General features: G+C 42.8%; 1 protein-coding gene across 4 annotated transcripts in view; it reads right to left on the bottom strand.

Moving 5' to 3' along the window:
- The window catches only part of XPNPEP1 (X-prolyl aminopeptidase 1), a 54611-nt gene that overhangs the window by 39522 nt on the left and 132 nt on the right, over positions 1-14957 (bottom strand). Inside the window, exons 1-3 of one of the 4 annotated variants that reach the window (XM_060034099.1) lie at positions 8978-9122; positions 7317-7405; positions 2299-2423 (exon numbers count right to left, since the gene is read on the bottom strand). In XM_060034099.1, the coding sequence (XP_059890082.1) occupies positions 2299-2415 (117 nt within the window). In that variant the 5' untranslated portion in view covers positions 2416-2423; positions 7317-7405; positions 8978-9122. Of the gene's footprint in view, positions 1-2298; positions 2424-7316; positions 7406-8977; positions 9123-14957 lie in introns of those variants that run through there. The other 3 variants (XM_060034097.1, XM_060034100.1, XM_060034101.1) reach the window with 3 other exon arrangements.

Below are 14957 nucleotides of genomic sequence, written 5' to 3'. Positions count from 1 at the left end.
TGTTCAGTGGCTGTAGTTTCAGGTTTGTAAGACGAAAAAGTTCTAGAGATCTGCTGTACAATTATGTGCACACAGTTAACACTGATGCATTGTACAGTGGTGTGAAAAATGGTTAAATGTTAAGTTTTTTTACCACAATAAAAAAAAAAAGGAACTGTTCCGCTCATTTCACTATGTTCTTGACCCCTGACTACATTTTTTGCAGAACACCTTACAAAACACAACAGGAATGCTGTAGAATACGGTTTGGGAAACTCTGTTCTAAACATCAAAATATCCTGAATGTCATGCTGTCGCCTCAAATCATCCAATCCCTTTGGTTATTCATTTCAGCCCTTCATTTGCTTCTGAGGCCAGGAAGTCTCCTGTGCCTCCAAGCAGGGGTCCAATCTTGATGCTGTCCCCAGGTTAACACTGGCCTGATATTGTCACGACCATATGGTTTGCCACCGTTGGAGAAGGGGCAGAAAGGAGGTCAGCTAGGGTGGACCTCTTTGGGGAACTTAGCTTCAGCTAACAGTAATACCCTTATCTGCCACCCCCTCCATCATGGCAGACCCTCATCAGTCATGTCAGTGCCACACGTGATCTCACATGTGAGCGCACACACACACACACACACACACACACACACGCACACACACGTACTTACACACTCACAGTGACCAAGGGTAAACACCAAGCTACTACACTGATCAAATTCTCACCCAGGACTCCGGATTTGGAATTAAGGTTCTGGTTCAATCTGGTATCTTGAAAGTAACAGATAAAGAGATATATATGCAGAAATTGTGGGGTGGCCATCTATTCACTATCTACCTTGTTGCCTGAGACAGAAAGAAACTTATCTGCAGCAAGAGCTGAAACCCCTCCCATTCCAGTCCTCCTAGGGGGCCAGCTGCACCCTGCCCTCAGGTTCCACGGGACATCCTACCTGAGGCACAACTCCAGAGAGTACCATTCACAACCTGGAGTTGTGCCAGTGCAGTGGCCCTGCCCCTAAGTCCTTATAAAGCAGCATTTTTATTGCTCAGAGTACTTCAAGGTGGTTTCTATTGCCTGCAACTAAAGAATTCTAGAACACCAGTATTTCTGACTATTGCTTTTTACTTCCTTAGGCTTTTGCCAGAGGAACTTACCACCTTGTTTCTGAAAAGCACCCTAAGCTTCCCTGCTTCTCTGCCTTTGCTCCTACTAATCCTTCTATCTAGAATCCCTTCCCCCTTCTCTATTTACCCAACTCTATGCGTCCTTCAAGGCCACGTTCACATGCCTCCCGTGCCCATGAAGCCTTCCATCATCCTCCCCTCTTACCCTCAAATATCCACAGCCCTCTGCCCAGATTTTCTTGATGGAACATCCACATTCCACCTTGCAATATAGACACGTGTATGCGTATCTTAACTCCATCACTAAACTGTCTGCTTCTTGAGACCAGGACCATTCTCATCTTTGTGTCATGTACCATACCTAAGGCAGTGCACATAAACAAAGGCTATAAAAAGTATATGTGTAGATGACTCTATGGAAGAATAGCACTTTGTATACCATCTCAGGTCTCTACTAAACCGTAAACACGGGAGGGAAGGAATTCAAACTTAAATTCGTCTTTGTAACCCTGCAGTACCATGACCATGGTGTAGGCATACAAACACCTGCTGACTCAATGAGCTAAAAAAGTAAATCCTAGAATCCTTTCGTCCTCTGCTTTTCAGCCCCATCACATGCAGTCTCCACCTCTCTAAACCCGACTCTCCCATAATTAAATCACTCGTGTTCTCAGATATAGAGGGCACTTATTGAAATGCTTCCACCAAAGGCAGTGGCTGGGGGGATGACGGGGGTAATATACAGAATCATCCCTAAAACCTGCTAGAGTGGAGATCCAAGATGAATTTCTGGCTGCCCTTCTGGCTGTGCCAGTGGGACAGGACAGTCTGGATGGGGAGAAGGGAGGCAGGACAGACAATTCTGCTGGGGACATGGTGTGGCAAAGGAGATGGGGTAAAGTGCATCAGCAACAGAGAGGTCCAGACTTCTGCCCCTTCGTTTATCTCCTAATTCTTCCACAATTTATTGAAAGCTAGCTATATACACTGGAAATAAGGAAGCCAGGGCCACATCAATAAGCATTCAGTGAGACTCTACTGGACACAGGTCCCTGTGCCTAGCCCTGGAGAACATGCTTAGATGTGAGTTGACAACTTGAATCCTACAAACACATTGGGGCTGAGGGAAAGGAATAAAAAGAAACGAGGGGCTGACGAGTTCCATCACCAGCCCATCTCCACTCAGTACCTGGTGGGCATCTCCCGACGGGATGATGTAGGCCTGGATTGGTTCTGTCACATACTCCAGGTTCCTCATGGCTTGTCTCAGCTGCCGAAGCAGCTCCGAAGTTACCTTTGGAGCCATTCTGCTGTCTGCAACAACAGGAGAGTTTGTACCAAAACCAGACTGCTCCACGCCACTCAATGACTAGTTAAGTACCAGAGTGGTACATCTGTTATAACTGATGATCTATATTGACACATCACGATCCCCCGAAGTCCACAGTTTACATTAGGGTTCACTGTTGGTGCTGTATACTCTATGGGTTTTGACAAATGTATAATGACACGTATCCATCATTATGATTTAATAGTTTAATAGTTTTCATTGCCCTAAAAATCCTCTCTGCTCAGTCTATTCATCCTTCTTTCCCCTCCCCTCAATCCATTGGAATGACTAATCTTTTTACTGTCTCCATAGTTTTGCCTTTTCCAGAAAGTCATATTGTTGTAATCTTACAGTATATAGCCTTTTCAGATAGGCTTCTTTCACTTAGCAATATGCATTTAAGATTCCTCCATGTCTCTTCATGGATTGATAGTTCATCTCTTTTCATTGCTGAATAATATTCCATTGTCTGGATGTACCACAGTTTGTTTATTCACTCACAAACTGAAGGACACCTTGGTTGCTCCCAAGTTTTGGTGATTATGAATAAAAATAAAACATCCATGTTGCAGGTTTTTCTGTAGACATAAGTTTTCAATTCCTTTGGATAAATACCAAGACACATGATTGCTGGATCACATGGTAAGAGTATATTTGGTTTTGTAAGAAACTACCAAAATGTCTTCTAAAGTGGTTGTACCATTTTGCATTCCCACCATTAATGAATGCAAGTTCCTGCTGGTCCACATCCTAGCCACCATTTGGTGTTGTCAGACTTTTGGATTTTGCCAACCCATTTTTTAAACAAATAAAAAATACCTGACTTAACCAAAAACATCCTAATGTACAATGCTGTAAGTAATTTACGTTGAGGCTATTGTACTACAGGTTATCCTCAAGAATTTACACCCTGGCTCACTGTGGCTTGTACTCTGCTAGGTATAGATCCTTTTTTTGGTTTTTTTCTTTAGCATTTTTATCTGCTGCTTCTCCATCATTACCAGCACCTTAGGCTATAAAAGCCTCAGTCTTTATGGTTATCTCCAACAGATTCCCCGACGAGGTACCATACTACTACTCTTGGGACTCACTGAAAAAGTGCCCCATTTTATTCATAATCTGCAAGGGCAGCTTCAGCTGCTGGCCTCAGGGCTCCCACTCAGAAGTCTCCAAAAGACAGAAGTACTCAAAGAGAGAGACAATGGAAATGGTCCTATTCATGACTCAAACATGTCCATGATCCCTGCATTACAGATGCTTCTGAATACTTTTCAGAGGGACATCCTTTCCTTTTGTCTGACCTACTGAGCCTATAATTTCTCATGTACTTGAAAAAGAGGGATCAGAAGTATCTAATCTGACCTAAATTTATATGTCAATACCTCCATTGGGTTCAAAATGAAGCCTATTATGACCTCATAAGCTTGCCAGCATCTGAAAACTTTATTATGACGTCTTTCAGGAGCTTCAGAATAAATCTGTGTTTCCGAACCATATTTCTGAGCAGTTTAACATTTTTAAAAGTCAAGCAAAAACGTAGACATCCTTTGGAGCAGTATTCCAACCTTGGCTGCACATAAGAACTACCTGGGGAACTTATTTAATTAGTCTGGAGTACAGCCTGAGCATCTGGAATTTTAAAAAGCAACTATATGACAGCAGCCAGTATATTTTCTTTCAAGATCATTAATTTCCTCATAGAATTGGGCTTCTATTTGGGCACATCCTGACTTAACAGATTTTGATGGCACTGACTGGGTGTTTATAGCACTGACTGTAGTATGGATCGATATTTTGTTACTGACTTCATCAGTGAAGTCAACAGAACTAACGGCAAGCACAAAATCCTCAATTACAAACTGAAAACCATCAAAGGCAAAATGGAGCCGGTCAAAGACATCCTCTGCTTCCTGGTCACCACAACCGTCCTCCTCAACACCACATTCTGAACTTCATCACCATCTCTTGCCTCATCATTACATTCCTCCTCTTGACTGGCCTCCCCAGAATCACCAGCATCCTCAGTTTCACTCCACTACAGTGGCATCTTCACACTTCCCTCCACAATGCCACCTGCCCCCCTCACCACTATTAACATCTCCCCTGCGCCTTCCTTCCTCATCCTTCATGCCCTTCATATTTGGTCGGTGTCCTGAGTCTGATGCAGCCACTTGTCACCTATATCAGACCCAATGAAAGAACTCCCAATACCACAACTAACAGATAAGATGTGATAAGGGGTGGGAAGCAGCCGCATAGCACAGGGATATCAGTTCGGTGCTTTCTGACCACCTGGAGGGGTGGGATAGGGAGGGTGGGAGGGAGGGAGATGCAAGAAGGAAGAGATATGGGAACATATGTATATGTATAACTGATTCACTTTGTTATAAAGCAGAAACTAACACACCATCGTAAAGCAATTATACCCCAATAAAGATGTTAAAAAAAAAACGATGTGATAAGGGGCAGTGGCTGAGGCAACGAATGGGCTGTGGCAGTGGAAGCACCTATCAAGGAGGAGGATACAATGGGCAAAGGTGGCTGACGGAGAGGTGGCCACAGGCCAACAGGCCTTAAAAGTGACTGAATGGGTGAGCAGCTAGAGCTGAGGAGGAGACAGAGCAGGTATAATTATAAGACCCAGCCACTGAGGTGGCAGCAGTTGAAATGAGTCAAGATGGCGGAGGTGAAAATTATGGCTGGTGATCCTCATAGGGTAATTTTTATGAGGATTAAATGGGCTACTATATACAAAGCACTTAGAAACAGGGCCTGGCATATAGTAAATGTTGTGTTTGCAATTACTAGAGGTAGATACACAATTAACTAACTGTGAAAGCAACGTGATAAATGGTGCATTAGGTGTATATATTGCTTCTCCTTAAGGCAGAGACCATGTCATCTTCATCTCTGAATCCACGTATCTAGCCAAGCACCTAACATATGCATACACTCACTCAAAGATGGCTGAATGAATATCACAACTTTGTGTCTATGATCTTTTCAGACTCAGCATAACAGTAATGAATCTTCAGTGAAAGAAAGCTAGGATCCTAGAAGATGCTGTATAATAGCATCTGCTCATTCCATATCCCATTACTTTTCAGAAATGTTAGAAGCAGCCAAGAGCTAATCAGGGTGTGCAGGGAAGCGGGGAGCCAAGAACAACAAACCTAGGCCATGATGTAAAATTAGTCCATACGTTGCCAGGCATTTTTAAATCATGCTTTAAAAAGAATGACTCATTTGAAAGTCTCTTGCATATGTGGGTCTGCTTTTAGACATAAGCTCCTAAACCTTCAGCCTTTATCACAAACAAAAGACTTTTCACTGCTTGGAAGTATATGAAGAGCACACCCTATTTACCTCACTGGGTGGCTAGGAGAATTTAACATGACAGCATGTGTGAAAGCTCCATGCACAGCATCTGATACATTGTAGAAGCTCAAGAAATATTATTTGAATCTGAATCTGAAGCACCAGCTGGGATTCCTCCATGCCTTGTTATAAGAAGAGAAGGGACTAGTTTACTCCAATTTCAGCATCTTAACATTTGTACAGATGCCAAGCTGCTTTTCCAGCATCCATAGCTTTAGAGATGGTGGTTTGTTTCTCTGTCCCACTGCTGAGCAAGGGCCAAGGGCTTTACATACATTAGTGGTTAATTCTCACAATAATCCCCCCCAGGGAGATTTCACTATTCCCATTTTACAGATAAATAAACAGGAGTTAAATCCTTGCCCAAATCAGCTGGGTCATCAGGACCAGGACCCCAGCTCTAGCCAATCACCAAGCCCACGCTCTATTAGATCATATTATCTAGGGGACATAACAGAGGCTCTCTTAAAGCATTCTAAGACCAAAGGAATCGAAACAAGTGGGCTCCAGTTTCCAGCTGGGATTTACAACCTCACACAACTGAAGCTTTCCAGTTTCCAGCTGGGATTTACAACCTCAGACAACTGAAGCTCCCTGAACCTCTATTTCTTCATATGTAATAAAAAGAAAGGTAAGTTCTCTTCAAACTCTAAATTCAATTATTCTATCACTTTTCCCTTTCCTGCTTCCTCTTTTTCCCATTCCTTCCTCTCCTCCCTCCTAACACGGCCCCAAATGTGTTGGGTACATCTACATTTTTAAAGAAAAAGGACCTAAAATTGGATGTAGCTGCAGCATTGACCTTCCAAAGAAAGATCCGTTATGGTTTCTAATGTGCTTCACGGGATTGATTTTTTCAGTCAACTAGAAGGAAACACTATAGTTCTCCTGGGTAGCCCACAGAAAAGCACCAGTTTACATGGGCCAGAAATATAGAAATACACCACTTTTCAGAATTCAGGTTTCTGGCAACCCAATAATATAACTAACCAGTCCTGGGAAGAGGATACGGTTCCAGAAAATTTTCCCAAAAAGATTTTCCTGAATGCCCATTCAATTTATAAAGCACAATAATACACCATAAACTTTTCTTATTTCATAGTCTTATGATGAAAACTGAAAGCTAATCTCTAAGGTGGTCAATAAAGGATTACATTAGAAATTAGAAAAATCAGAATAGGACTTTTTCAATAACAACCTGTCTCTACCACTACCACCACCATCACCACCATCCCAAGAACAGGAAATGCAAAAACCATAACTCTAACTTTCTACTGAAAAATAGCTATACGCACACACACACACATAAAAACAATAACCAACAACCCGGGAAACCAAAAGACAAAATGGTTTTTAATTTCCAGATATATATCCCTTCATCCCCACGCATGATCAATTATTAATCCCTTACCCTCTCTTCTCTCCCAACTTGGTGTTGGGGTGAGGGAACCCAAAATCCTTTTGAGATGTTCCATCTCAGTAACAGATAAAATTATTACCTGTTTCTACACCTGGGTCTCCTGAGTGTGTCGCCTCGTTAGGTTCAATTATTCTTAGATTTTTCAGCTGAAAATCCTGGTAGTTTGCCCTAAGGAAGAGAAAGAACAGGATATTGCAGACTTTGACCTTAGTAAACGTGGCAAGGCTTAGTCAGAGAGGAACATCAACTTGACTTAGCCGTTTTCCTTCGTGAGTCAGAAGAACTCTCACCCCAGTATCAGTGATGAAATAAGTTTCAGATAAAACTTGCAGATACAACAAGACCATTGGCAGGTAAACCTTCTCAGTCTCAATCTCTAATTCATGATTTCTCTTCAGCTATGTCTAATCTCCTGTTTAACTAGTCTAAAAATATTTTATTTGCAATGACTATATTTTTCACATGTACAGCTCTATTTGGTTATTTTTCAAATTTGCCTGTCCTTTCTTCATGGTGTCATATTCCTTCACTATGGTTTCTATTCCTTCTCTTAGCTTTAATTATTTGGGGCCCTTATTTTAAAATTCATTTCAGACCCTCCACTAGAAGGTCTTGGAATAGTAATTCTCAGGTTTGCTCGGTCTGCTGGCTCCCTCTTGGTGGGTCATTCTTTTTCTTATAGACTCACAGACTATTTTATCTATGAGAATGAGACGTATCCTGGATTGTACAAGCACTACTGTCACTGTTGTTTGCTTCTGAGATTAATTTTCACTTTAACTTCTTAGCAAGGAGATTTACATACAAGTATCCTGTCCTCATACAAGGATAGTCTGGTGCCATGGACCCCAACTACAAATGCCTACAGCGTGTATAATCCCTCAGGATATGTATATATCCTGGATTGTACAAGCACTGCTGTCACTACTGTTTGCTTCTGAGATTAATTTTCACTTTAACTTCTCAGCAAGGAGATTTACATACAAGTATCCTATCCTCATACAAGGATAGTCTGGTGCCATGGACCCCAACTATGAAGGCCTACAGCATGTATAATCCCTCAAGGCTCTGTTTACCAGATGCCATGCAGGCTTTAAGCTCCCCTACATTTCTGGCACCTGAGGATTTCTCTTTCTTTCAAGCCCATTCAGTCAACAAATATTTACTGAATTACTGAAAATCTTCTATAATCCAGGCCCTATTCTAGACACAACAGTGAACAAAACAGAGAACATCTCTGACCTCAAGAGGTTTACATGGTGGGACAGGGGAAAGCAGGAGGATCCTAGAAGGGGAGGATATAGGAGGAAAGGCAACAGACACAAGAAAACAGTCTAACAGGCAGTGAGTATGTGTTCTATGAAAAAAAGTCAAGCAGGGCAAGGGGAAGACTGTCAGAGAGGTAAGAGGAAAGGTTATTTTAGATGGGGTTGCCAGGCAAGGCCTCTTTACTAACAGATGACATTTTAGCAGAGACCTAAAAAAAAGTGAGGGATGAAGCCATGTGGATGTCTAGGGGAAGAACACTCCAGAAAAGGGGAACAGCAAGTGCAAGGGCCCTAACGCATGGTATACCTGAAGGAAAGCAAGGAGGCCAGTGTGGTATTGATGTGTGTGTTGGAGGACAGGGAGGTAAGTGGTTAGGAGACAAGATCAGAGGCAACAAGGAGCCTGTTGTTGGCTATAGAAAGGGTTTTAGATTTTATTCAGCTATGAACTTAAAAATAGTTTTAATTTTACCACACTTGTATGTGCTTAGACCACCACACAGCCAGACATTTTCACCAGTCACTCCAGGCCTGCTCTTAGATGGCTGCTACTTTAATTTCCTTGGACAGAATGAGGTGTCCTTTACTGGGGGAACCGTATATTCTTTCATTAAAAAGTAAGGTACCTAAATATTTCTTATAAATATAAATGCAAATATCCTCAACAAAATACTAGCAAACTGAATCCAGTAAGATATAAAAGGATCACACACCATCACCAAGTGGAATTTATCCCAGGTATTCAAGATTGGTTCAACATATAAAAATTAATGTAATACACAATGTCAATAGAATAAAGAACAAAAACTACATCATCATCTCAATAAACACAGAAAAAGCATTTGACAAAATCCAACACCCCTTCATGATGAAAGTACTCAACAAACTAGAAAAGGAGAAGTTCCTCAGTCTGATCAAGAATACTACAAAAGCCATGGCTAACATCAACCTTAATGTCAAAAGGCTGAATGCTTTCTCCCTAAGATCAGGAACAAAATAGAGATGTCCACTCTTGCTACCTCTAGTCAAGATTGTGCTGGAGGTCCTATCCAGGGCAATAAGGCAAGAAACTAAAACAAAAGCCATCCAGATTAGCAAAAAAGAAGTAAAACTATCTCTACTGCAAATGGCATTATCTTCAATATAGAAAATCCTAAAGAATCCACACAAAAAATCAAAACTAGCAAACAAGCTCATCAAGAATGCAGGATACAGGGCATTCCCTGGTGGTCCAGTGGTTAGGACTCCACGCTTCCACTGCAGGGGCACGGGTTCGATCCCTGGTTGGGGAACTAAGATCCTGCATGTCATGTAACGTGGCCAAAAAAAGAAGAAGAAGAAGAAGAATGCAGTATATTAAATCAATATACAAAAATCTGTTGTATTTCTACATACTTGCAATGGACAATGCAAAAATGAAATTAAGAAGAGTTCATTTATGACAGCATCAAACCAATAAATACCTAGGAATAAATTTAACAAAAGAGGTAAAAAACCTATACTCTGAAAACTACAAAGCATTTTGAAAGAAATTAAAGAAGAACTAAATAAATGGAAAGACTTTCCATGTTCATGGGTTGGAAGACAATATTGTTAAAATGGCAATACTCCCCCAAATAATCTACAGATTCAATGCAATTCCTATCCAATTCTGGCTGGCTTCTATGTAGAAATTTACAAGCAGATCCTAAATTCATACGGAAATGCAAGGAATCCAGAATAACCAAAACAATCATGAAAAAGAACAAAGTTGAAGGATTCACCCTTCCTGATTTCAAAACTAATAAACCTACAGTAATCAAGACAGTGTGGTACTGGCCAAAGGATAGACTTATAGATCAATGAAATGGAATTCAGAAATAAACCGTCACATTTACTGCCAATTTTTTACAAGGGTACCATTCAATGGAGAAAACTATAGTCTCTTCAACAAATGATGATGGGACACCTGGATATTCACATGTAAAAGAACCAAGCTGACCATCTACCCTCACACTATATACAAAACTTAACTCAAAATGGATCACACAGACATAAATGTTTTTTTAGAAGAAAACACAAGCATAAATCTGCCTGACCTTGAATTAGGCAATGATTTCTTAGATATGACACCAAAAGCACATGCCCCAAAACAAAAATAAATAGACTGGACTTCACTAAATTAAAGACTTTTATGCTTCAAAGGATACCATAAAGAAAGTGAAAAGACAACCCATAAAATAAGAAAATATTTGCAACTCATATATATGATAAGATTCTAGTATCCAGAGTATATAACTATTACAACTCAAAAATAAAAAGACAAATACTACAATTTTTAAATGGTCAAAGGCTTTAATAGATATTTCTCCTAAGAAGATATACAAATGGCCAATAATCACATGAAAAGATTTTCAACATATCATTCATTAGGGAAATGCAAATCAAAACCACAATGAGATACCACTTCACATCCACTAGGAAGATTATAATTAAAAACAAACAAACAAACAAACAAAAAACAGACAGTAACAAGTATGGGCAAGGATGTGGAAAAATTGGAACACCCAGACATTGCTGGTGGGAATGTAAAATGGTATAATAGCTTTGGAAAATTGTCTAGCATTCCTGAAAAGATTAAATACAGAGTTAGCCTATGACCCAGCAATTCCACTCCTAAGTGCATACCGAAGAAAACTAAGTCCACATAAAAGCTTACACACAATCAGCCTTTATCACCTTTGTGCTTCTGTCTGTATTCCAACCCCCTTCCCCCCACTGGATCCTGCTGGAAGCAGCCTGGTCTGTTTCTGAGGCCCGGGTTCCTGTTCCGCTAACCCAACTCTCTAGTCACCTTTGCTTGGCTGTGTAACCAAATAGTTGGGATCACAGAAGAAGTCCTCTTCCCTGCGTGTCAGCACAGAGGCTGTGACTGCCACCCCGGTTCCCCACCAAGTGCCCTGTGCCCAAACCCGTCCCCGGCGTTGCGCTGCGTGAGTTATGAGGTGCCTTTCCCGGAACCCTCCTCTCGCTTGGACCCAAGAGAGATGACAGCTCTGGCTGGGGCTCTTGGTTTCGAGAGGGTCTGGACTGGTTTGGGTGCTTTAAAATAGATTTTTTAGTTCAGTGGTGCTTATGGGGGACACGGGAATAGAACTTCAGTGTGAGACTTGGGTGATGGGAAAGTTAAATATTGGTCTTTTTTATTATTTTTTTTTGCTTTGCTATTGTTACCACTTTTGTCTCCATGTTAAAATGCCCAAAATGGAAAAAAAAAAAGCTTACACACAAATGTTCATAGCAGCATTATTCATAATGGCCAAAAAGTAGAAACAACCCAAACATCCATCAATTGATGGATAAATAAAAGTGGTCTCAACACACAATGGAATATTATTTGGCAATAAAAAGGAATAATTACTGATACATGTTACATCACAGTAAACCTGGAAAACATTTTATGCTAAGTGAAAAAAGCCAGTCAAATTAGACCATATATTGTTTGATTCCATATTCAGTGTCCAGAATGGGCAAATCCATAGAGACAGAAAGTAGATTAATGGTTGCCTAGGGGCAGCGGTGGAGCTGGGGAAATGAGGAGTGACTGCAATGTGTACAGGGTTTCTTCTGTGGAGGATTAAAATGTTCCAAAAATTGACCGTGGTAATGGTTGTACAACTCTGGGAATATTCTCAAGACCACTTAATTGTACTTTTTAATAGGTGAAATGTGTGGTACATGAATTATATCTCAGTAAAGCTGTTACATTTTACAAAGTAAGAAACCTTTTCTCGGACAGCGATACAAGTCACATTCTCACCTGATCTCCCTTGACTTCATAGGCACATTTACAAGATGGTGAAACAAGGAAGTCAATTTCTCTATTCAAATTTAACTGGTGCCAGTGACTGGTTCAGACACAGGACAAGAGAGCTGGAGGGAGGTTATTCAGAAGTAGCCCTATTCATTCACTTCACAAGAGAAGAAACAAAGATAACTTGCCACAGGCCATACACATCAGGAGCTGCAAAGCCAAGACCAGAAATCAGGTCTGACAGCTGATGCTCACAGAGAACTTGAGTTTAAGCTCTCTCTGTCAGCATCACCACCTCCACCTGCCTGTAAGGATCAAAGGAGCCACAAAGCAGCTAAACATTAAAATGGTCATGCTCCTGTCATACCCTGGTCTCTGTAGAGTCCAAGATCCATCTACCCTTCACTTACTTGGACAGACACATTCTCAGACTCTCAGTCAAAGCAAGGCTATCATTAAATGTTAGAGCTAGAATATACCTCAGAGATGATCCAGCTCAGCTCCCCCCTCTAGAAAGAAACTGAGAAACAGAGATCACACAATTTGCTCAAGGCCTCGGGGCTATAGGATGACACAGCTAGAACTGGAGTCCAGGCCTGCCAACCTCCAGCTCAGTGCTCTTCTCCTGCCCAGGACTTCTTCAGTCTACACCTTCTCAGTGTCATGATGTGTCATGAGATGGGTAAGAAGAAAGAAGCATGCAGAGAACTTCCTGTTCAATCTTTTTATAAGATGGTTATGGCACATTTTTCTCCCTCTCTCTTTTTAAAGAACTCCCTGCAGTGTTGTTACCCTCACCCTTCCCCCAGTCCATGATGAGAATTATACATGGATATCATTCAGGATGGGGCAAAACAAGGACCAAAATGCTCAATCATGCCCTGTGAGGTGAGACAAGGGGAGAATGGAACAAGTTCTAGGATGAAGAAGTGGGCAATGTTATTTTGCCTACCCAGAATCCAACCCTCCTTCTTTTGATCAGAGCACCTAGGTTTTCTTTCTGAGAACGTCTCTTCTCCACTTTCAGTCCACAGAGTTGGAATGAGCCTCACCCATTCACCCACCAAGTACTGGGACCCAGACCTGCTCAATCCACCCCTCCAAATCACAATGATCGGTTCTGGGATGGACATTAGGATCAAATCAGTCCAGCGAGGATCAGATCTGGAATTTCTGCTCCAATCATTGGGTAAAAGGGCTCTATTTCTGCGGGGGCTGTCAGACTAGAACTGTCATAACCTGCCAATGGAGAAAGTCTGCCTGAGAATGAAGCCAACACTGAAGAAATCAGAGCCAAGAGGTGTAAGAGAGAAGCCAAGTCTGATGCCAGTGTGGTCTCGTGGACTCAGCTGCACTAGAAGCCAGCTCACCCCCTTACCTAAGTCCATTTGAGTTTAGTTTCCATCACCTAAACTAAGTCATGTTTACACTGAATGGCACTCAAATTCTGCCATTAGGGGAGGTGCCTGGGGCAAATGGCCTCCCTTCTCTCAGCCTCTCAATTGCCTCTTGTGTGAGGTAAGGAGGCTCTCTCAGCTGATACTGAAAGACCCTTCTACCCTTAAAATGTTGTGATTCTATGAATCCAGCAAAGACCAACTTGGTCCTCAAAGGCTACTTCTCGGCCTCTAAGTTTCTAGAAAGAGAACTCATTATCCACTTGCCTGACCCCACTTCCAGCACTTAACACATAGGCAGCTCCTTCCCCATGCAGGTTAGCCGCACATCAGACACCCTTCCACCGAGCGGGCAGGTCCTCTACTCATCCCCAACATGCTGTGGCAAGGCCAAGTCCAAGTCAAGGTCAGCTTGGGATCTGTCCACTCACAAACACAAGCACAAGCCATGGTCTGTGTTCAGCAAGTGAGTCTGGTCATGCTGTCCAGCCTCTTCATTCAAGTTGCAACTGTTCAGAGGACAGCTGATCCCGTGTGGATTGCCAGGGAGTTTGGCTTCTGGCCTTTGTGACATCTCAACGTATCTCTCAGTCTCCCATTTTGTCAGCTGCTCTGGTTAAGTATACCCTGGTTGTGGCGGAAGCACAGGCTGAAAGCCGTTTAATGTGAAACCAGAGGATTATCCTTCTCACCTCCCTGAATCCAGGGAGAACCCAGGGCAGGTTACTGGTGGGATTTTCCTGGAGATTATGCCCAAGTATTCCCGTACACAGCCTCTGAAACCATCTAGGTGGGAAGGGCCGCGGCTGCCGATCCTAGTGGCGGTGACAGATCAGGAAGACGAACTGAAGGTGTCATACTGTCATACTGTAATTTGAGAATTAGATTCCCAGGGTAGAGGGGCGAGGGCACGGGCTCGCCCGCCTCCCCGAACCCCGGGAGGGGCCAGGAGGGGTCAACTTCCTGCCACAGCGGGGCCTCTGGCCGGGCCGGGGAGGGGGCTGCGATGGCCACCGCCCCCTCAGGCCGAGCGCCGCAGCTCCGCACACACACTTGTCCGGGGACCCGGCTCGGGCTGCCCGGGGATGCCCGCGACCCCGCCGGAAACGAACCGGAACTTGCCCGGCTGCATGGCTCCCTCCCCGTGGCCTCGCTCGCGGGGCTCCGGTCAGCCCCGGCCGGCGCCCGACTGCGGTGGGCAGCCCACCGCTCCTCACCCGCTCGTCCCTGCCCTCCAGAGTGCAACATGCGCGCTCGGGGCC

Source organism: Delphinus delphis, chromosome 16, assembly GCF_949987515.2.
Source record: "Delphinus delphis chromosome 16, mDelDel1.2, whole genome shotgun sequence".
In the NCBI taxonomy this organism is placed as follows: Eukaryota; Metazoa; Chordata; class Mammalia; order Artiodactyla; family Delphinidae; genus Delphinus; species Delphinus delphis.
This window is presented reverse-complemented; position numbering and strand designations above follow the sequence as displayed.